The sequence below is a fragment of the Lygodium microphyllum genome, chromosome 4 (assembly GCF_053477565.2).
Source record: "Lygodium microphyllum isolate KBCC chromosome 4, Lygodium_microphyllum_v1.1.10, whole genome shotgun sequence".
Lineage (NCBI taxonomy): Eukaryota > Viridiplantae > Streptophyta > Polypodiopsida > Schizaeales > Lygodiaceae > Lygodium > Lygodium microphyllum.
In genome coordinates, this window is record NC_141138.1 from 1175461 (window position 1) to 1198402 (window position 22942).

General features: G+C 45.3%; 1 protein-coding gene across 1 annotated transcript in view; it reads right to left on the reverse strand.

Moving 5' to 3' along the window:
- LOC148036726 (PRKR-interacting protein) overlaps positions 1-22309 on the reverse strand; it is a 40336-nt gene extending 18027 nt beyond the window's left edge. The window contains exon 1 of the mRNA XM_087675607.1: positions 21891-22309. Within this exon, the coding sequence (XP_087531733.1) occupies positions 21891-22148 (258 nt within the window). The 5' untranslated portion in view covers positions 22149-22309. The remainder of the gene's footprint in view (positions 1-21890) is intronic.
- Positions 22310-22942: the final 633 nt, after the last annotated feature.

Genomic DNA, 22942 nt, shown 5'->3' on the forward strand with positions numbered 1-22942 from the left:
AAATGCTGCCCCAAATCAATTCGGGATGGGCTGGCTCCTGAAATCCCTTGATAATCTTCAATTATCAGCTGCTGATTTCAGTCTCTTGAGCCTTCAATCTCTGGCACGGATCCCAAGGTGGCCGCTAACCCCTAATTTCTGCTGTAAATTAGGGTTTACTGCAGAAATTACATATTAGCCCACCAAAAATGGCTGAAATCTCCTCCAAATGGCTAAGAATTGCTGAGAATGGCTGAGCATAGGCTGAAGGAGATGAGAGAATGCTGTAGAGAGAGAAAATTCTGAAATTTGTCGCAAAGAACTGATCAAAATCAGCTGTTGCCCTACTATACCAGCCCCAAACAGATACACCAACAACAATAGGAGCATCAAAGACACTGATCTTCAAGAGAAAGTGCATCAGCAGCAATTGTCAGCTTCCCAAGGTCAAGAATATGCAATCTCCATCACCAAAATGGTCTCCAATGGCTAGGAAATGGCCCTAAAAGCTGGCAGCAACAATCCAACACCTCTTTCCAACAGCTCCAAAATGAAAAAACGAGATTTTCCTCTCCCTTCAGCCCTATTTAGCCTTTCCCCCACTTGCATGGGAAAGTTTTGCCAAGTGGCAGCTTTCTTAATCCATTTTCAGCAATTTCCAGCCATTTAACTAATTTTCAGAATTAATTAATTCTTGAAAATTAATTTAGCCCTTAATCCATGCCCAGAAAATTGACCTTGCCCATCCAAAAATTAATTGGCTAGGCCATTTGCAACCCAAAGTGGTCCCATGCATTAATTGACCCTTGGACAAGCATTAATCTATTAATTAATGCCTAGTCCCTAGTGTCACCACTGACACTTAATGGCCAATTAATGGTCCTAGGGACAAATTGACACTAAAATTCACCTAGAATCTAACAAGTGTAACTTGTTACAACTTTTGCCTTTGACACCCATCTTTTTCACAGGGTCCTTAGGCCTTCAACTGTAAAAAAGTAGCTTGCACCTCACATGTGCAACACATGTGCATCTTTTAATTGCACATTTGATTAATCCTTTAATCAAATGTCAATTAAACATAAGCAAAGCATCAAATTTTTGCGTCCTCGTAACAAACCACCCCCATTTAACTCATTTTCAACATCAACCTGCTCCAAATCAGCATTACATGCATCATCATATTTTCTCTAAAGTTGTTCCTCTATGTCTTTGTCAACATGCATCAATGCTTGCAAAACTTCACTATCAAACTATCTTTTTCGTTTTAGCATATCAATGAGTGCATCATGAAATTCACGCTTCGCAATTCCAAGAACCTCGCCAAGTGTGAATTCCACTCTACTGCCAAGTATGCGATCTTTCAGGACCTTAGGTTTGTGGCAATCTCAAGATCCGATTGTAACCTATAATTGGGCTACTTGTCCCTTTTCTTCCCTTCTTGTCTCTTCTCTTGAGATGCATCCTAACATAATCAAGTATGGCTTTTTCAGCCTCTTTCTGCTGCTCCATTTTACTTCGTGTTATGCATTTAGATAGGCCTAAAGAGGAAGGACCAGAAGTGTCCTCATCTCTTTTTCTCTTTTCTTCCACAAGAACTTCTTGATTATAAACCTCAGCCAAATAAGCATAGGCTGAAAATGAATCCACTGGTGCACTCCATCCTGTTCTCCTTCATATAACTTGCATCAGCCAATTCAGACTTTGTTGTTTTGCCTTTTTCCATGCAATCTAATGCTTGCATTCAAACGCAAGATTTCGCTTCAGCCATGCCTCCTTTACGAGCTTCTTCGGTCCTTTCAATTCTCAACCCATATACGACTGCATCTATGGCAACAAATGTTGTCCTTATTGCCATCTCTTCCAACCTCTTTTGCATGCTACCATTTCCAAAATTTGGCTCTATTAGAAGACCAATTTCTGTTGCATGTATTTTGCCATCTTTCCAAAAGACTAACATTTTCACTTCCGCTTCACGATAGGCTGTACAATCTCGCTTTTCATGCTATAAATCATCACAACAAATGCATCTCCTCTTGTATCCTTCTTTGTACTGTCTTTGGGCTGTTGCCCGACCCTTCTCTTCTACCTTATCATCTAACTTTTCAACCTTTGCAAAGATTTCTATCAAATTCAACCTCAAATCACACATACCTTTGAATAATTCATCCATAGCATCACCTTTAAGAGCTGGACCAATAGGTATAGCCGATTGTTTTGCCATGGCCACAGGCGCCTTGGCTTCAATTTCAATCCCCCTTCTGAGCACTGGCAGGTGTGGTACCTGTACTCCATCTTAATTTCATCCACTCTCTATTCACCAACATATGCACTGCCTCAGTTACATTAGTCCAATCTGATTTCAGTCCCGTTTCAAAAGAGACATCTTCTAAAGGATCAATCAGCTTCTCTTGCAAGACAAGATCTACAGCTTTCAAAAACAAATCAATTTTCTAACTCTCTAATGATTGCTACTCATTGGCATCCAACTGCACATATCAACTTACAAATTCACAGAGCAAAGCTGTAGCAGTCAACCCTTTATTGGGCTTTTCAATCTAATTTGTAAATGTCTTTTTAGTTACCAATCCTGCATTTTCCAAGAAAAACTCTTCTCTCAAAGCTTTCTTAAATCTCTCAAAGCTTTCTTAAAAGCGGCCCAATCAGCATCTCTTCTATGTAGCTCATCAATCCAATCATGCAGCAATGCATGCATGGCCAAACGAGAGAAATACCGACTCCATGTATACTACGATAACCCATGAAACGATATCTTTTCTTTATACAACAGGATGAATGCCAAAACATTTTGACCCTTAAACTACTTCAATTCCTGTCCCATGGCCTGCAATACATTCACGCTAAGGAATCAATTATTTCTACTTTTTGCCGAGTTTGCATTTGTTGTTGTAACAACAACTACTATTATTGTTGTTACTGCAACAAAGCAATCGTATATTATAAAGCATCACTAGCACTTGAACCCGCGGAACCCCCCATCTTTACATACTTGCTGCCGACTTGCGTTGGGTTCACCACTGTCGGAGCGTTTGGGATTGAAAGTCTACCATGAGAGTAAGAGACAGTAGAGTGAAGGGAGATTCAGGGAGAGCAATTAATGAAGGGGTTCGAAGAAATAGATGTAGAAGAATACTCATAGAGATGAAGCCTGTCAATTTATTTCCGTATCCTGAGAAGATAAATCCCTTGTAGACCAAAAACGTGCATCAAACAGTAGCTTCTTCTCTGCTGTCTAGACCGCCAATCTGATGCTTCCATTGGCTCCAAAACGAGAATCAAATAGCAGGACACCTGCTCAAAATTCTCCTAGATCACTCTTTTTCCCAGTTTGAAGTTCTATTTGCTACCTGTAAACTCGATCGCGTGTCGTGCAATTTCGCCAATTCTTCTTTTTGCATAAAATCCCCTAAAAATGACTGAAAGCCACTTACTTTGTTTACATGTCATCCTATTCTAGAAGTTGTCTACAGCTTTTGGATATTTACAAGAAATAATATCCAAAATATCAAAAATAGACTAAACTTGTCCAAAAATCTAGTATTTTTTAACCATCCGCACTACAGACACTGACACTAATGACTAATATGGCATTGACTCTCTAGATCAATAAGAAAGCCGAATGACAATATACTCTAGAGTTTTTAACATTGTGTCCGTGTAACGGTACGACACCACTGACAAACTGGTAAACAGTCTATCAAGCTACATCAATCCATCAACACTGCATTAATCTGTCAGGCTGTGTCAAATACTCCCTCAAACTGCATCAGTCCGTCAGACAGCTCGCACTGTAGGCAACAGTCCAATCAAGGTACCGGGACAGATTTTTCATTATTTTCAAAGTTTCAAAGATTTTCTAAATTAAAGCTTTGGCCCACTGACAAGCTTCACATGCATAAGCATAGTGTAAATTTTTGAGCAAAAAATAGGGCTTTTCTCGGATTTGGGGATATTGATACAGAACGGAACAATTTGATTCAAAATTTGCAAATTTGGTGCACATTTGCCCAAGAAATTTGGGGCTTTCACATTTTAGTGAAATTTTGATAATTTCATTGAAATCTCCGCACACAAGACTCAAGAAATTGGAGCTTTTGCAAAATTTCATCAAATTGTGCAAGAATTGCCTGGTATATGCACTTGGGTACATGTACTGATGCAATTTGGATGGATTTGTCTTTGAAAATTTGGGCCTTTTGACTACAATCATTAAATTTGTGTCCGAGAATGCATTTGAAGCTGAAATTGCAGCAAAATTTTGGAAATTTCACATACAATTGGTGCATTGGCCTATAAATCTAACTGTAATTAATTATGGAGTGCAGTAGCAAACATTCTCTGATTTTGGAAATCAATTTGCAGATCTAAAATTTCTGCAATTTCTTGATTTTCACTACTAGTTGGTACTTGCAACGTACCATGGTCATCTGTGTGGCATTTGGGCTTGCATTTGCTAACGTTTGTGTCAATTTAGTGCTGCAAATTATGGCTAGAAACAGTAACAACAGCAACCTTTTTCACATCAAGAAGCTTGAGGGTGTATACAATTTTGCAATATGGCAAAAACAGTGCTACAATGTCTTGGTGTAGAAGAACAGGTGAAGCCCATCAAAGCGAAGGGAATAAGACCAGCAAGTATGGAACAAGAAGAATGGGATGATTTGGATGAGCTTGCATGCTCAACCATAGAGCTCTCAGTGTCAAATAACTTGCTCTTTAATATTGTGAAGTTGAATTTTGCATATGAAATGTGGCAAAGACTTGAGGAATTGTATGCTCAGAAAGTGTAGCTAGTAAGTTTTATTGGCTGAAAAAGTTGATGGACCTTCACACGAAGGAAGGTACAGCCATGTCTGTACATTTGCATGAGTTCAACTCAATTTTCAGTCAGTTGATTGCTTTGGATTTCCACATTGATGATGAGTTCAAGGCTACTTTCTTGATATGCACTTTGCCTGAAAGTTGGGATACTTTCAGGACAGCTTTGAGTAACTCAAATGCTCAGCTGTTATATTCTGATGTGGAGAGTTCTTTGCTAATGGAAGAACTCAACAAGCAAAATAATTCAGCAAACAAATCTTCTAATGCATTGCACACTAGGGGGCAGATTTCAGCAAAAGGGCAGTTCTGAAAATAGAGTACGCAGCAAATCTCATGGCAAAAATGTGGAGTGTCATCATTGTGGCAGGAAAGGGCACTACAAACGGGACTGTTTTCAATTGAAGAAAGAGAAAGGCAAAAGCAAAAACACTGAAGACAACAAGGCTGAGAAAAAGGACAGCCAACCTGCAAAGAAAAGCAGAGTGAAGATAGAGGAGGCAAATGTAGTCACTCATGAGAATGACAATGATAGTGATGTACTCCTTGCTGCTTCTTTGAGTACACATGCATTGATTGCAGATTCTGATTGTGAGAGTGTGCAACGGAAGAAGGAACACGAACATACACAGAGAGAGAGAGAGAGAGCAGAAAATGAAAGAAAAAATATTGCACTGACTGAAATGAATGTTGAATACAAAGCTGTGGACTGATCAGTCCTTGCACGCAGCCCAGGGCGTCAGTGAGGGCACCAGATCAGGCTGATGATGACGGCAGCACCGAGGACGGAGGAAGATGACAAAGTAGGAGTGTGCACCTGCCAAGGAAGGAGGAAAGATGATAATACAACTGACAGCCAAGTGGGAAATGGCTATAAATAGTCAAAAACCCCAAAAATTGGCCAACCTGAAATTTGAGGCCAAAAATATGTCCGCCAACCAGCATTTAATGCTGGTAAAAATGCCAAGAATGCTCAAAAAAATCCCGAAAAGGGTGGACAATGTTCGGCAGGTGTGGCAAAGGGTGTATAAACTACCCCGAGAAATGCACATAAAATCCCCACTAGAGAAGAAAATGCACTGAAAGGCAATAAACTGAGTGCTCTAGAATGAGCTATCTCCTCCGTCAAAACAAGTAATAGACAAGTCAGAGCTCCTAAAGTCCTCGTCTAACTCAGACTAAGGCTCACAGGCAAGAGATGACAAGGCATGACAAACATGACTGCTAACACCCCCTCTCAGATCTTGGATGTAGCGGCAGACCAAGGGAGAAACGAATCTTGGGGTGGCAAGAGGAATGCCAATGTCGATGAAGTTCATCAATGAAGATTGCCAATGAAGAAGCTCCTCACGATCCTGGAAAACCCCCTCTGAAAACCTAGGATGAAAGGGATGGGGGGTACGAGGGAACCACTGGAGGAGTGTCAGAGTGCAGCGGTGCGCAAGCGTAGGACTGAGAGAGAGAGAACGCAGAGAGAGAAGGGAGAGAAAGAGACAGTGTACACTGAAGATCTGCTGTATAAAGAATGCTGAATACAAAGATATACACGGGCGCAGTGCGCTGGACTGCGTGTCTCCACCTCGACGATGCGACCTGCTGTCCACCTCGAAGTCTGCTGCAGTCTGCACTGTCTGCTGTCTGAAATCTGTGAACAGAGACAGAAATCTGCACGGCACCGGTCTGTAATCTGCGACAGAGAATAGTGGCCAGACTGCTGAAAACGTCAGCAATAAATAGGCGAAAAATCACCTAGAACGGGGCGCCAAAATAGGGCGCAGCCTGGAATAAAATGGCTGCAGGCAGTCGGACTGCCACGTGGCAGTCCGACTGCTGCAGGTCCGACTGCAGCAGTCCGACTGGACTGCACCTGCCTGGCTGTACCTGCCTGGCTGTGATCCACTCTAACACCCCCTCTCAGAGCCTGGGCAGGGCAGAAGCCTGAGGGATCTGGAATGTTGCCGAAGTAGAGCCTGAGGAAGCGCCTTCGTAAACAAATCCGCAAGATTGTCCACCGTCTTGCAATACTCCACAATGGTGGTCTCATCCAAAAGCTTTTCTCGGATGAAGTGGTACTGGATCTCAATGTGCTTCGTCCGGGCATGAAAAACAGGGTTCCTTGCCAAGGCAATGCAACTCTCATTGTCACATCGCAGCAATGTAGGACGAGTCTGGGGGCACCCAAGCTCCTCCAACAATCTCCGAAGCCACACAACCTCGCATGTGGTGGAAGATGCGGCCCGATACTCCGCCTCAGTAGACGAAAGGGCTACCGTGGGCTGCTTCTTGCTACTCCATGAAATAACACCTGCACCCAAAGTAAAGCAGTAACCTGTTGTAGACCGCCTGTGGTCCACGTCACCGGCCCAATCCGAGTCGCTCCAACCTGCAAGTACAAGATCTGACCCATCTGTCCCTGCGGGGTAATGAATCCCCAAATCAAACATCCCCCTCAGATACCGAAGTATCCTCTGAGCAGCCTGCCAATGCACCGTCTTAGGTTCACTCATGAACCCTGCCAAGAGCCCAACAACAAAACATAGATCAACCCTGGTGTTGAGAAGCCAAATCAAAGACCCTATCAACTGTCGATAGCGGGAAGCATCCGCCAAAGGAGAAGCTGAGTGGGAAGTGGCCTTCCAGTTTGGATCCATAGGAGTAGAGAGGGCCCGACAATCTTCCATCTCAAAAGACACCAAGAGCTCCTATACATATCTCTGTTGGGAGAGAAAGATCCCCCTCTGAGACTGAAAAATCTCATGTCCTAAAAAGAAATGGAGTAGCCCCAAATCCGTCATCTCGAACGTCCGATGTAAAGCTGACTTTGTCTCCTGGACCTGCTGTGCATCATCACCTGTGACAATCAAATCATCAACATATAATACAAACAGCACACAACCATCCTCGGAAGTGTGAACATACAGCTGCGGATCGGCCTTGGACCGCCGATATCCCAACTGAGTCTGGAAGAACGAATCAATCTTCTCGTTCCAAGCTCGCGGGGCTTGCTTGAGACCATACAGGGCCTTCTTCAACCTGTAGACTTTCCCATCCGAAGAACCAAAGCCAGGAGGCTGCTCAACGTAGACCTCCTCCTTCAAATCACCATTCAGGAAGGCCGACTTCACATCCAGCTGGTAAACAGGCCATCTCCTATGGCCAGCCAAAGCAAGAACAGCTCTAATGGTTGCCATACGAGCTGTAGGGGCAAAGGTGTCATGGTAGTCAATCCCTGGGCGCTGGGCAAAACCCTTAGTAACAAGGCGAGCCTTGTGCTTATCCAAAGTACCATCACTGAGATATTTGGTCTTAAAGACCCACTTGACTCCAATCACCTTCTTCTTCGGGGGGCGTGGCACAAGTGACCAAGTGCCATTCCTCTCAATAGCCTCCAACTCAGCTTCCATAGCTTTCTTCCATGGGGCGGACTGTAAAGCCTCCTTCACGGAGGTGGGCTCTCGATCCTGCATAACTCGGGACATCAAACAATAATTGGAGCAAACAAGCTCCGAAGAATGCGCCTGGTGCCTCCGTGACCGCCGCGGACCATCCTGCGGTCCCCACTCCTCAGGAACCCCCTCGATCCCTGAATCACGGAGTGTGTCACGGGCCCAGCGAGGAGGAGGCCGAACCTCCCCTCGTCGTTCTCCATCAGTAGAAGACTCTGGAATGTCCACCGGTGGTAACTCCTCAGAAGGATCCGGTGGAACAGTAGACTCTGTGTCAGAAACAGAATCATAATCAAACGGCACAGGCTCCAGTGGAACTGTAGAAGGAGCCAAACTCTCCCCTGGATCTCCAAGAACGGGATGCTCCTCACCTGTTGAAGAAGCCGGAACCTCCACAAACCGCACATCACGGCTAGTATATACATCCCGCTTGACGGGATCATACAGTCGGTAGCCTTGGGACTGGGAGCTGTAGCCAACAAATACCTGTTTTCGGGAAGCCGCTTCAAATTTGTCACGGTGAGCCTTGGGAATGTGAACATAGGCATCACACCCAAAGACCCGAAAGTAAGAAACATCTGGCTTCGTCCCAAAATAAGCCTCAAATGGAGTCATCCCTTCCACGGCCGAAGTAGGGGATCGATTAAGAATGTGGACTGCAGTAGCCACAGCCTCGGCCCACAGAACCTAAGGGGTCTGTCGGTGCTCCATCATGGTGCGCGCCATCTCGATCACACTGCGGTTCTTCCGTTCTAGAATACCATTTTCTTGAGGAGTATTGGTATTGGCAAACTCCTGGTGAATTCCTCTATCTGCACAAAACCAAGCAAATTCATTAGACACAAATTCACCTCCCTTGTCGGATCGCAAGGTCTTCAACGTCCGGCCTGATCGGTTCTCCTCAAAGAGAAGCCAATCCTTGAAGTGCGAGAAAGCTTCTGACTTTAGTGCCAAAAATTAGGCCCATGTCATCCTGCTATAGTCATCCACGATCAGCATGAAGTACGAGCTCCCACGCAGGGACTCATTCCTCATAGGGCCACATAGATCCGTAGATACTAACTCCATCGGTGAAGTAGACCGCCGCGAAGCGGTGTGGGGAATGGCATCCCTATGCTGCTTCCCCCTTATGCAGGAGGCACATGGCTGCTGGCTCACCACTATATCCGGCAACCCTCGAACAAGCTGTCCCCGTGACGCCTTCCGAAGATAGTCATAGTTCAGGTGACCAAACCTAGCATGCCATAATTCAGACTGTGACTGTGAGGTAAGAAGAAGAGTGGAGAGGGCAGTGGAAGACTTCAGTTTGTAAATGCCGTTCTCCTCATATCCAGATGATAGAACCTTCCTCAATTCACGATCAAGGACTCGCACTGTAGAACTGTCAAACTCCACCAGAAGACCAAGGGAGCAAATCTTATGGACTGAAAGGAGATGGTACCCCAATCCTGGTACATGCAAAACCTCTGAGGTATGGGTGCCACCTCGTCCATCCGGAATAAGCTGCATCTTACCCCGACCTGCAATAGAAACTGAAGAGCTGTCTCCAATGAGAACCTGCCCACGCGAAGGTCGCAGCTGGGCAACACCATCTGATGAAGGAGTCATGTGCCGTGAGGCACCACTATCAATAATCCACTCTCGAGATTGGGAAGCCGCCATCGCAGCATCAGAAGCATTCGGTGAAGCGTCCTCAATGACAACTAAATGTAGAAATGCAGCTGATGAGGGTGCAGCCACCGCTCCAGAATCCTTGGTTTCCTTCTTCTTGGTGTCCTTCGAGTCTTTGTCAGGGCAATCCTTCTTCCAATGGCCAGTCTTTCCACAAATATGGCATGTGGAGTCTTTGTCCTTGTCCTTCTCCTTGTCCTTCTTGGACTTGTTATCCCCCTTCTTCTTCTTTTGTTCCTTCCCCTTCTTCTGAGAGGCTTGACCTGTCAACGCCTCCGTCTTGGAAGCATTCTGTCCCTTTAACTGTTCCTCTTGGTCCAAGACCATAGGAACCAACTCCTCCCACCGAAGAGTAGACTCTCGCCCCGAAGCAATAAGGGCAGAGTAAAATGTACCGAATCGTGGCGGCAACTGGGACAAGTCTTCGGAGGAGATCGGCTTCCCCGCATTCTGAACCTGCATCTGTAGCTGCCTTAGCTTGTTAATGTGTTCCCTTAGCGAAGAAGACTTATTGACGGACAAGGTCCGCATCTGTACCTCCAAAGAAACCCTCTTCATCAGGGTCATCCGATTGTACATTTGATCAAGCTCCAGCCATATCTCACGAGCCACCGTCAAGTGCTCGATGTGAGCGATCACGGCTGTAGTGCATGATAGAAAGAGAAAGGATCGAATCCTGGCATTCAGTTTGTCCCAATGAGACTAGGCCCTGGCCAACTCCGCACGAGCATCGGAAGAGAGTTTGGACTCATCTCTTACCGAAGGCCGATCAATATCTTCCTGTACCAACTCCGCCAAATCATAGGACTCCAGAATGGCCAACATCATAACGCACCAAATGCGGTAGTTGTCGCCGTCGAGCTTCTGATCTGTAGGAAGAGCCGGTAGGACAGGCACCTTCCGGTCCATAATCGCCTGGAACTCCAAGTCCATCTCTGTAGACATCTTCACCTGCAATGCCTTCTCAAACGCAAAAGCAGCCCCCTCTGACTGGGTAAACTCAGCCTGCTAAGGCTCTTCCGCGTCCCGAAGCTTCTTCACTCGCCGGAGGCAATGAAAAAGCAAAACCTGCACTTTTAGGTTGAAAACTCAAACTTTCTCCGCGTCAAACAGCAGTAAACAGCAGCAAATCCACCACCTGTACTCCTTTCCTGTGCGCCAACACTCGTTTCAGCCTTGTTCCAAGGCACAGCCCTCCTGTCTGCCCTTAAACGCAAAAAACGCAAATTTGTGTCGCGATGGAAACTCCTCTTCAGGTTGATTCTGCACTCAGTCAGCCCTCAAACACTGCTCTGATACCATGTCAGAGTGCAGCGGTGCGGAAGCGTAGGACTGAGAGAGAGAGAACGCAGAGAGAGAAGGGAGAGAAAGAGACAGTGTACACTGAAGATCTGCTGTATAAAGAATGCTGAATACAAAGATATACACGGGCGCAGTGCGCTGGACTGCGTGTCTCCACCTCGACGATGCGACCTGCTGTCCACCTCGAAGTCTGCTGCAGTCTGCACTGTCTGCTGTCTGAAATCTGTGAACAGAGACAGAAATCTGCACGGCACCGGTCTGTAATCTGCGACAGAGAATAGTGGCCAGACTGCTGAAAACGTCAGCAATAAATAGGCGAAAAATCACCTAGAACGGGGCGCCAAAATAGGGCGCAGCCTGGAATAAAATGGCTGTAGGCAGTCGGACTGCCACGTGGCAGTCCGACTGCTGCAGGTCCGACTGCAGCAGTCCGACTGGACTGCACCTGCCTGGCTGTACCTGCCTAGCTGTGATCCACTCTAACAAGGAGAGGGTGGGGGATGGGAAGGAACTTGTGGAAAATAGGGTGCACAAGCGGGAATGGGTGTAGCAGTAGATAACTGCCTCAGAGAACCCTGCATAAGAGAAGGGGAATGGAGCCTATAAAGCCCGCTCTCCTGCCAACCTATCGCAATAACAACCCCTGTAGAAGAATCCTCAATACAAACGGCCTGCTCGGTGACGACAACCCGGATACCAAGTCTAGTAAGGCCATAGACTGAGAGGAGTGGAAAGCCCACATCAAGAACATAAAGAGCCTGGGAAAGGGAGTTCGACGTGCAGTCGGGAAATAAAGGCAAAATGCCAACACCACAAATAGGCACTGAAACAATGTCACCAACAGTGACTGAACCCTCAGAAGGGTATAGATCCTACAAAAATCACCTCGTGGAATCATCTGACTAGAAGCTCCACTATCAACCAGCCAAGGCCTCTCAGAAGATGAGGCACCACTAAAGAAGGCTCCTCCAAGTCAACAATATGAAGGAACACTGACTCATGGGTAATCGTTGGAGTAGAGGTAGAAGGCTTGGATGTTTTAGCTCCATCCCTCGCTCCCAAACGAAGGTGAGGGTACTTCTTCCAACATTTCTCCTCTCTTCCCACAGTATGGGCATTTAGGCTTCTCCAAGTCGGAGTCAGAACCTGAAGAACTCTCCTATCTTTTAGCCTGTGACTTCCCTTTCTTTTGTGTACCCCCTCCCAAACCTGCAACAAAAGCTTTAGTGGAGGTGGATCCACTGGCTCCTCTTTGGCGCGCTTGTCATGCTCCAAAACAAGCGAGGCAAGCTCCTCCCAAAGAAGCTTCTCACGGGTCCTTGATGTAAGAAGGTTGGTGTAGAGGACATCAAAACAGGGAGATGGAAGCTGAGTCAAAAGAGTCATGGCCATATCCTTGGAAGAGATCATCCTGCCAAGGGATGTACGCTCATCCCTCATGTCCTCCAACCTGTTGATATAATCCTTCATGAAAGAAAAATCATCAACAACGAGCATCCGTAATTTCTTCTTGAGAGTAATCTGATGAGCAAATGTCTTCCAATGGTACAAAGAAGCAAGCTTTGTCCACAATTCTGCTGCTTTCCGCAACCTGCGCACATACACTAGGACAGAATCTTGCAAGCTCATAAAGAGAGAAGATCGAGCTCTCGAGTTGAGCCGATCCCATAAGGCCGCACGATCGATCGATGATCCAACGGTGGGATCCTCCACTGGACGGGGAATAGGATAGGTAACAAACTCCCAAAGATCGAAGGTATCAAAGATACACTCCACCTTACACAACCAAAGCGAGTAGTTGGAACCATCAAGCCAGTCTTCTTTGGGTAAAGAAGGAAGTACGGGCACCTGTATAGAGAGTGCCATGGAAGGCATATGAAGGCCAGCAGAACGAGTCTTCCGTGAAACATGGAGAGAACAGGGAATAGAGGGATACTGTACAAATGGGCTAGGTGACCTCCGGTCGTCGCGTGAACTAGCACAAAAGTCTCTCCGTTTCTCATAGGAAGGAATAAAGACCTCATCCTCTGAATCAGCAAAGGACTGGCGATAAGACATCTTCGTATATATCTGCAATCACCAAACAATCTGCAACCAACAGACAGTCAAGATGGAGCCGCCTGTGTCAGAAAAGACCCAAAAGATACTATCGCATGCTGCAAGAGGAGAGAGAAAATGCTGCCGCCTAGAGAGAAAAACTGATGCCTATCCTCCAGATGATGACACCTCCTCTGCTGATGTGAATGACCTCCTGTTGGCTGCGTTTGATGCAAAGGCAGGCTGCAAACACCTAGAAAACTGTCGCCTACTCCTCCTGATATTGCAAAACAGTAAAACACAGGTATGGAAGGCTGTGTTTTAGCCTGGACAGCACCACCAAGGGCTGGAAAGGAGGGAAGAAGGGATGCACTTGATGGTGTCCTCTTCTGCAATGGAAGCTCTCTTCCGATCTCTCAGGCAAGCTTTGATACCATGTGAGAGTGCGCAACGGAAGAAGGAACACGAACGCACAGAGAGAGAGAGAGAGAGAGAAAGAAAGCAGAAAATGAAAGAAGAAATACTACACTGACTGAAATGAACGCTGAATACAAAGCTTTGGACTGATCAGTCTCTGCACGCAACCCAGAGCGTCAGTGAGGACACTAGATCAGGTTGATGATGACAACAGCACCGAAGACGGAGGAAGATGACGGAGTCGGAGTGTGCACTTGCCAAGGAAGGAGGGAAGATGATAACACAACTAACTTTTGAGGCCAAAAATATGTCCAACCAGCATTTAATGCTGGTAAAAATGCCAATAATGCTCAGAAAATTTCCAGAAAGGGTGGACAATGTTCGATAGGTGAGGCAGGCTGAAGAATGCAGAAACTACCCCGGAAAATGCACATAAAATCCCGACTAGAGGAAAAAATGCACTGAAATGCAATAAACTGAGTGCTCTAGAATGAGCTACCTCCTCCATCAAAACAAGTGATAGATAAGTCAGAGCTCCTAAAGTCCTCGTCTGACTCAAACTGAGGCTCACAAGCAGGAGATGACAAGGCATGACAAACATGACTGCTAACACTGATGATGACATGCACACTTGGATACTTGACTCAGGTGAGTCTTTTCATGTCAAAGCTCTTAAAGTCCTCGTCTGACTCAAACTGAAGTTCACATGCAGGAGATGACAAGGCATGACAAAAATGACTACTGACATTGATGATGACATGCACACTTGGATACTTGACTTAGGTGCGTCTTTTCATACCACACCACATCATGGGTGGTTTTTTTACTACAATGGTAGTGCACATGGTATTGTCCACTTGGGGGATAACTGTGCATGTCAAATTGTGTGAAATTGGAATTTCAGCATGGCTCTGTGTTTGTTTTGCATAATGCGAGGCATGTACCTTAGCTCAAGAAGAGCTTGATAAGCACAGGGCAGCTAGATGACGAAGGCTATCATACCACCTTTGGGGATCGAAAATTGAAATTTTGTAAGGGCTCTCGCATTGTTGCCAAGGGCTCCAAAAGTGATACTTTGAATCCTTTATATGTATCTAGCATGCGTAACTATGTAGTCGCCATAACCGAGCAGTGAAGTCTTTCTTTGTGGCATAGCCAATTAAGACACGAGTCAAACTGAAATAAAAGTGCTTTCTCATTTGGGTTATTTGTCGTATTTGAGGTATGTTGATTTTGAACAATGTGATCATTGTATTTATAGTAAGCATGCTCAAACGTCACATAAAAAATCTCTTTCGCTAAAGTCTTCACCCTTAGAGTTTGTGTATTCAAATGTATGTGAGATGCTAGAGTTATCTCTAGGGGAAAAGAAGTATTCCATTCCTTTTGTTGATGATCCCACATGCAAAGTATGGGTTTATCCAATCCGTCGTAAAGACGAGGCCTTGGATAAATTTAAAAAATTTCTTGGCACTTACCAAAAATTAGACGAGCAAGACATTAAAGTGATTTTGCTCTAACAATGGTAGGGAATGTGTGTCCAAAGCCCTTCATGACTTTTGTGACAGCAAAGGGATTAAAAGGGAGCTCACCGCCCCTCACAATCCACCCCAAAATGATGTTACAGAGCGTATGAACAGGACCATTCAAAACAAGGTCCGTACGATACTATCACATGCTGCTTTGCCTCATGAATTTTGGGCAAAGGCTATTATGACAACCGTACACTTGATAATCGATAACCAAAAAGGTCTTTGGGGGGGGAGGGAGTCCCTGAAGAAGCATGATCGGGCAAGCCACCTTCGTATGCTCATTTGAAAGTGTTTGGTTGCTAGGCATTTGTGCACTTTCACAAGGAAAAATGGAGCAAACTTGAGCCAAAGTCCTACAAATGTATTTTCCTAGGATATGGTGATGAGGGTGAAATGGGATATAGGTTATGGGATCCCGAAAAAAGAAAAATTGTATGCAGCAATGATGTTATCTTCTGGGAAGATCACATGCACAAATAGCCTGAAAAGACTAAGGAAGTCAAAAGGATTGTATTCCGGGAAGATGTACCGATAGGACAGCAAAGAATGCCTACTGGACAGCAGAAAATACCTACTGTAAACGGCCCTAAAAATGCAGGGAACGATGTTGAAAATGATCAACAAGATAATGTCCATGATGTACCACAATCTCAGTAAGAATAGATACCTTTGGCACAACCAGAACTGGCTATATAGCATGCTGAATATGCAGAACAGAAAGCTGTTAACGCAGATTTGCAAAATGAATAGCCAGTAAATCTTGATCATTGAGTCCATAGGTCAACCAAAATGCAAAGACAGCCAGATAGGTTTGTTCATGGTGTCAATTATATGGCTGATTATGTCATGTTGACAGATTGTGGTGAGCCATCATGCTTCAAGGAAGCAATGGACAAAAAAGACAGTAAGAAATGGCAGAAGGCTATGCTGTCAGAGATGGAATCTCTCATGAAAAATTGCACTTGGGATTTGGTGCATTTGCCTAAAGGGCAGAAATTGCTACCATGCAAATGAGTTTACAAAATGAAAGTCACTTCTGGTTCTTTGCCAAGGTACAAAGCATGACTAGTAGCTAAAGGGTACAAGTAGGAACATGAAATTGATTTTGATGAAATTTTTTCTCCTGTAGTCAAAATGTCTACTTTGCGAACCATTTTGGGGTTGGTTGCATCCGAAGATATGAAACTCATACAGACGGATGTAAAACAGCTTTCTTTCATGGTGATCTGCATAAGGAGATCTATATGCAGCAGCTTGAGGATTTTGTTGCAAAGGGAAAAGAGCACATGGTATGTAAACTCAACAAGAGGTTGTATGGGATGAAACAAGCATCACGATATTGGTATCATAAATTTGATACATTTATGCAATCTCAGGGATTCCATAGATCTCAAGTTGATCACTGCTTATACACCAAGAAGGCAACAGATGGCAGCCTTATTCTCTTGGTTGTTGGGGTAAAGGCGCCTCCGCCGTGCCGCCCCGTGTATTACTACACTGACAGTACCCGCCACTGCACACTGCAGGTGGCGGGCACCCGTCACGTCACTTTACTCTTTACATTCATTTTTTAGTGACTAGTAAATAAAGGAAGGCCCGGTCACACATTGTGACTGTTGGAGTTCCCATTTCTTGTCTCTCTCTTTCTTGCTCTTGCTCTCCCGCCATAGCTCATGTGCAAGCTTCGATCCTTCTCACCTTTCAACTGGTATCAGAGCTTGGCTTCCTCTTGCTCGAGCTCGACTCGGTGCTTCTCTACCTTCACATCGACTCCCTTCACGCATTGGATCTCCATCCCGACAGCCATATCCGATCTCCCTGAGCTCCCGTCACTCCCCGGCTTCCCGAGCACCTTCCCGGCCTATTGAGGCACCTTCAAGGCATTGATACCGAGGTATTTGATCATTCTTTCAGCGTTTTATTTCAGTCTACAGGTTGCAAACATCAAGGGCAGCCATGGCTTCAAACCCTTGAAGCTTATTCCCCTCATATTGTGCCTTACACCTATCAAGGCTCAAAGAGGCTTGTCATAGGCCTTTGATAGGCCCTTCTTGAGCCCCCATTACCCCCTTTTCAGCCCATGTGGAGCAGCAGCAAGTTCAGCACCAACAGGGCAGATTGCACCATTTTTTTCAGGCTGTTAGCACTCGTCTACTTCAGCTCCACACTTGGCCATTGCTTCTTGCTCTCTACCTTGATCAAGAGGGCTATAGACTTCATGTTTGATGTCATTCAAGCTTTGGGCATTGGTCTTGATCATTCGGAGCTGATTTTTTCAGATTTGGGACTGTCATAAACTGTCATAACAGGCTGAAAACAGGGCAGCACCATTGGCATTAGCATTTGTTGCTTATACTCCATCCTAGAGCTCCTGCACAGCCAGTTGGACAAGCCTACAGCTGCAGCAGATGCTCATGGTCAGGGTGTTGGACAGGCAGCTGGGCAGGCAGCAGAGCCTGCAGTGAGACGGTCTGCTAGAGATAGACGTCCACCTGATAGATTTCAGCCCTCTATGCATTATATTTTGGTTACAAATGCAGGAGAGCCTTTCACTTATGATGAGGCTATGCGCAGGGGTGACAGTCAATCCTGGGAGAGGGCTATGCAGTCTGAGATCGACTCCTTGCATAAGAATGAGACTTGGGATTTCGTTGCCTTGCCTAAGGGCAAGAAGGCTTTGCCACGCAAGTGGGTGTACAAGCTGAAAAGTACCCCTGGACACCCCAAGCCGGCATACAAGGCTAGATTGGTAGCAAAGGGTTTTAAGCAGGAGCATGGTGTAGACTTTGATGAGGTCTTTTCTCCTGTGGTTAAGATGACCACCCAGCGCTTAGTCTTGGCTTTGGTTGCTCAGCTTGACTTAGATCTATATCAAATGGATGTCAAGACGGCTTTCTTACATGGAGACTTGCATGATGAGATCTATATGGAGCAGCCTAAGGGCTTTGCAGAACCTGGCAGGGAGCACCTAGGGTGCAAGTTGAAGAAAAGTCTTTATGGCTTGAAGCAGACACCTAGGGAATGGTATCATAAGTTTGATGCCTTTATGCAGTCACAGGGCTACAGCAGGAGTGCTATGGATCCGTGTCTTTACACGAAGAAAGCCCGTGATGGTTCATTGCTTATTTTGGTACTCTATGTGGATGATATGCTGATAGCAGGGAAAGCTCATGATAAGCTAGATGCTCTTAAATCTCAGCTGAAGAAGAGCTTTGAGATGAAGAATTTGGGACAGGCCTCACATACTTGGTATGCGCATTAGACGTGACAGGCATCAGGGACTCCTCTACTTGTCACAGAGGGAGTATATTCATAAAGTCCTTGAGCGCTTCCGCATGCAGGACGTAAAGCCTATTGGCTGTCCATTGCCTTCTTCTGTGAAGGTATCACAGGCCGATTGTCCGCAAACAGATGAGCAGAGGGCCGAGATGGCCCAAATCCCTTAGGCTTCAGCCGTGGGTAGTTTAATGTATGCCATGATAGCCACTCGTCCAGATATTGCCTTTGCAGTTGGTGTTGTGGCACGCTATATGGATACACCTGGTAGGAAACATTGGGATGCCGTGAAGGGTATCATGAGGTATCTAAAGGGCACCACAGATATGTGTATTTGCTATGGCAGCCAAGATACAGGGGTCGTGGGGTACACTGACTCCGATTATGCAGGACATACAGATAGTAGGAAGTCCACTTCTGGCTATGTATTCACCTATGCTGGAGGTGCTGTCTCTTAGATGTCCAGGGTTCAGAAGTGTACCGCTTTGTCTACCACTGAGGCCGAGTATGTTGCAGCTACTGAGGCTTGCAAGGAGGCCATATGGCTAGGCCATCTAGTTGCTGACCTTGGGATTGATGCTATACCTACACTGCATTCGGATTCTATGAGTGCCATTCAGTTGGCTAAGAATCCGGTCTTCCATGCGAAGACAAAACACATTGAGGTGAGGTATCACTTCATGCGTGGTGTCGTGGAGGACAAGTCTGTTGACCTTGTCAAGATCTCCATTGACGAGAATCCTGCAGATCTGCTCACGACAAGCCTCATTACTGAGCGCTTTGCCTTCCTCAGGAGATTAATGGGCGTTGGATGAGATGTTGCCTTTCCTCATCCCTTGTACCTATGTACAGTTGTACTGTCTTTTACTTTTCTCTCTCTCACTGGGGCAGATTCGCCTTTAAGTGGGAGGTTGTTGGGGTAAAGGCGCCTCCACCGTGCCGCCCCGTGTATTACTACACTGACAGTACCCGCCACTACACACTGCAGGTGGCGGGCACCCGTCACGTCACTTTATCCTTTACATTCATTTTTTAGTGACTAGTAAATAAAGGAAGGCCCGGTCACACATTGTGACTGTTGGAGTTCCCATTTCTTGTCTCTCTCTTTCTTGCTCTTGCTCTCCCGCCATAGCTCGTGTGCAAGCTTCGATCCTTCTCACCTTTCATTGGTTTAGTATATCGATGGCATGCTGATTGCAGGCAAGAATATTTGTGCTTTGGACTCCTTGAAACAAAGCCTACACAATCGCTGATATAAAGAAACTTGGTGAGGCCAATCATATTCTTGGCATACGTATACTCAAGGACAGATCGCGGAGTCTTCTCTATCAATCACAACAGGAGTATGTTACTAAGGTTTTGCAGCATTTCAATATGGACGGAAGGAAGCCATTGGTGTACCATTGCCTCCATATGTGAAACTTAGTGCAGATGACAGCCCTACATCTGATGATGGAAAGGCTAAGATAGCCACGATTCCTTATGCTTCAATTGTTGGTAGCTTAATGTATGCTATGGTTGCTGCACGCCCTGACATTGCATTTGCAATGGAAGTGGTTAGCAGGTACATGGCATATCCTAGCAAAAAGGATTGGAAAGCGGTGAAGGGTATCATGAGATACCTTAAGGGCACAAAGGACTTGTGCATTTGCTTTGGAAAGCAAAAGTCATCTATTGTTGGCTTCACGGATGCAAACTATGCTGGTCATCCTAACAACAGAAAGTCTACTTTAAGATATGTGTTCACGTTCACAGGGGAAGCAGTCTCTTGGATATCCAAGCTACAAAAGTGTGTTGCTTTGTCTACCACAGAGACAGAGTATGTGGCTGCCACTTAGGCATGCAAGGAGGCTTTATGGCTTGCACGTTTAGTGAGAGAACTTGGCATTACAAAGGTTCCTATTCTCCACTATGATAGTCAAAGTGCCATCATGCTAGCACGAAATCCTGTCTTTCATGCAAAGACAAAGCACATACAAGTGAAGTATCATTTTATTAGGAATGTACTTGACAGCAAAAGCATTGACCTTGTCAAGGTACATACCGATGATAACCCCACAAACCTTCTCATGAAGGGTCTTTTGGCAAATCGGTTTGCTCATTACTGCCAGATGATGGAGATTGGATTACATATGCGTATTTCAGCTTTGTACCTACATAGACTTAGCTAATTCTTTTCTCTATCTTCAAGCACATTGCCTTTAGACGGGAGGTTGTTGGAAATAAAGGATCAACGTGCCTTTTAAGATGTTCGGGTGTGCACACACCCTTACACATGTACTATATACATACATACATACATACATACATACATATATATATATATATCTCAAAAACCTAAAGTGGTACTTTGAGATTGTACCCACATCTCTCTCTCTCTCTCTCTCTCTCTCTCTCTCTCTCTCTCTCTCTCTCTGTGTGCTCTGCACGCACTCTCTCACTATGCGAACCACAATATCGCATGTCTCAATCCTCGTGCACTCCGCTGACACAGACTGCCCTATGGCCAAAAGTAGCAAAACCCTAAGAATGGCCAAAAGTGCCCAAAATGAAATGCACTAATGTGTCCTCCAACTAAAGTGTCTAAAACATATAAAATGACAAACAAATACAATGTCAGAGCTTCTAATGTCCTCGTCTGACTCAAACTGAGGCTCACAGGCAAGAGATGGATACACAAGAGATACATGACTACTAACAGTCACATGATCAAGAAGGTTGTGATTTGCATAGAGCATCCCTTTTAATGCTCTACTCTCTTAAAAGTGTTAATTGCCTAGCTGAAGTGGTGGTGGTTAGTGAACTAGTGTCTATTTTATTGCACCTCAGAGCGGAGCTCCATTTCCATAGCAGAAGTGATTTAACATATTTGTTTGTCTTGCTGCTACTTGCATCTCTATTTCCCTCTACTCTAGTACATTACAATATTTAGAAATCAATCCACATCATTGGTGGTTCCAACACTTCTTGCAAGTGTTATTGGTACTTGTGGCAACTTATAGTCAATGCAGGGAAGCATATGAGGTGTAGCAGAATGGACACATCGATGCTGGAGCAAAGGGCCTAGAATCTTGCAATTATAGATTCCCAACATAAATCTCCAATGTGTAAATTAAGAGTTTAGTATTCAAATTTCCTTGCATATCTTGGGAGTAGGAAAGCCGACAGAAATCATGAGCGCCAATGAGCTCTCATGAGCTACAAAAATTGAGTTCTATTGAGGCTAACCTAAGTAACCTTCTCTTAAGGAAATATGAAGGTGCTGCGTTATTTCAGCGTAAATTGAAGAAGGATTTCTTAACACTTCCTTGTACCTTGAAAACTGCAGATAGGTCAATGAGATCAACTGTCTTGTTGCCGTAGTAAAGATTGTGTGTGACCGTGCCTTTACCTGGTGGAAGTCTCCAGAGCCAGAGCCAGCAGAGCTGCCGGAGGTGTTGCTAATGCGGACAGGGACGTGCTCGAGGATGCGCCGGAGCTTGACTTCTAGCTCCTCGCTTTCTGGCTTGGCGGAGGAAGCAGCAGAGGGATCAGGAGCGGCCACTGCCAGCTGCATGTTGTCCGCTGCAGGCGCGGAGGAGGAGTCTGGCAACGCCACAATCTGCGTGTTTCCATCGGTGTAAGTTTGAGACGTCGTGTAGCGCGGCATGTCGGACGATCATGCGTTCGCGAGGATCGATGTAGCACAGATAGCTATGGCTGTTGCTGCACCTTCGTCTTCATGTTGTTAGCCATCTTTCTGCAAAACGTTTCGGACCAAGAGCAAAAGGCGCTTAACTCCACAAAATTTTTGCACTGAAGTTAATGTTTAGCCACTTGCACGGAGTTGTCACAAATTCGTATGTCTTGAGTGAACGTTCTAGAAAAGGTTTAATTACAAAGTTGTAACGTTTTAGCTTTAATTACAATTAAAGTTGAATGTTGCTAACAAACTAGAGAGAGAGAGAGAGAGAGAGAGAGAGCATCAAAACTCCACTCGTTTCACAATCATGCAATGCATTATGCAAGTTTGAGACTTGAGTTTAGACTTAGTTGCTCAATGCTCATTGCAATTGATCATTGAGCGATGAAGCTCCTGCCCTCTTGTTGCATGTGTGTTGCCTATCCCTACACATGGGTCTTCCACAGCTGTGCCTCTTGCATCTTACACCTTCCAATGATCAAGAAAACATGTTGTTATGCTGTGATCTGGGTGTTGCATGCTCTGGTACAACCTCAAGAAGACCCCGCTTGCATATTGCATAATGACTTGCTTGTTGTGGCCAATGGTGTTGTCTTAGTTGCATTACAGTTTGCATTACAGCCTACAAGTTGCTCATTGTCATTTGCAGGCCATGATGCTACCTCTCACTTTGGTGGTGGCTGCAATATTGTTGCACCCTAGGTCACAAGACCTACTCCACATGGAGTTAACAATAGCTTGGGCCTTGGGTGTAATCTACT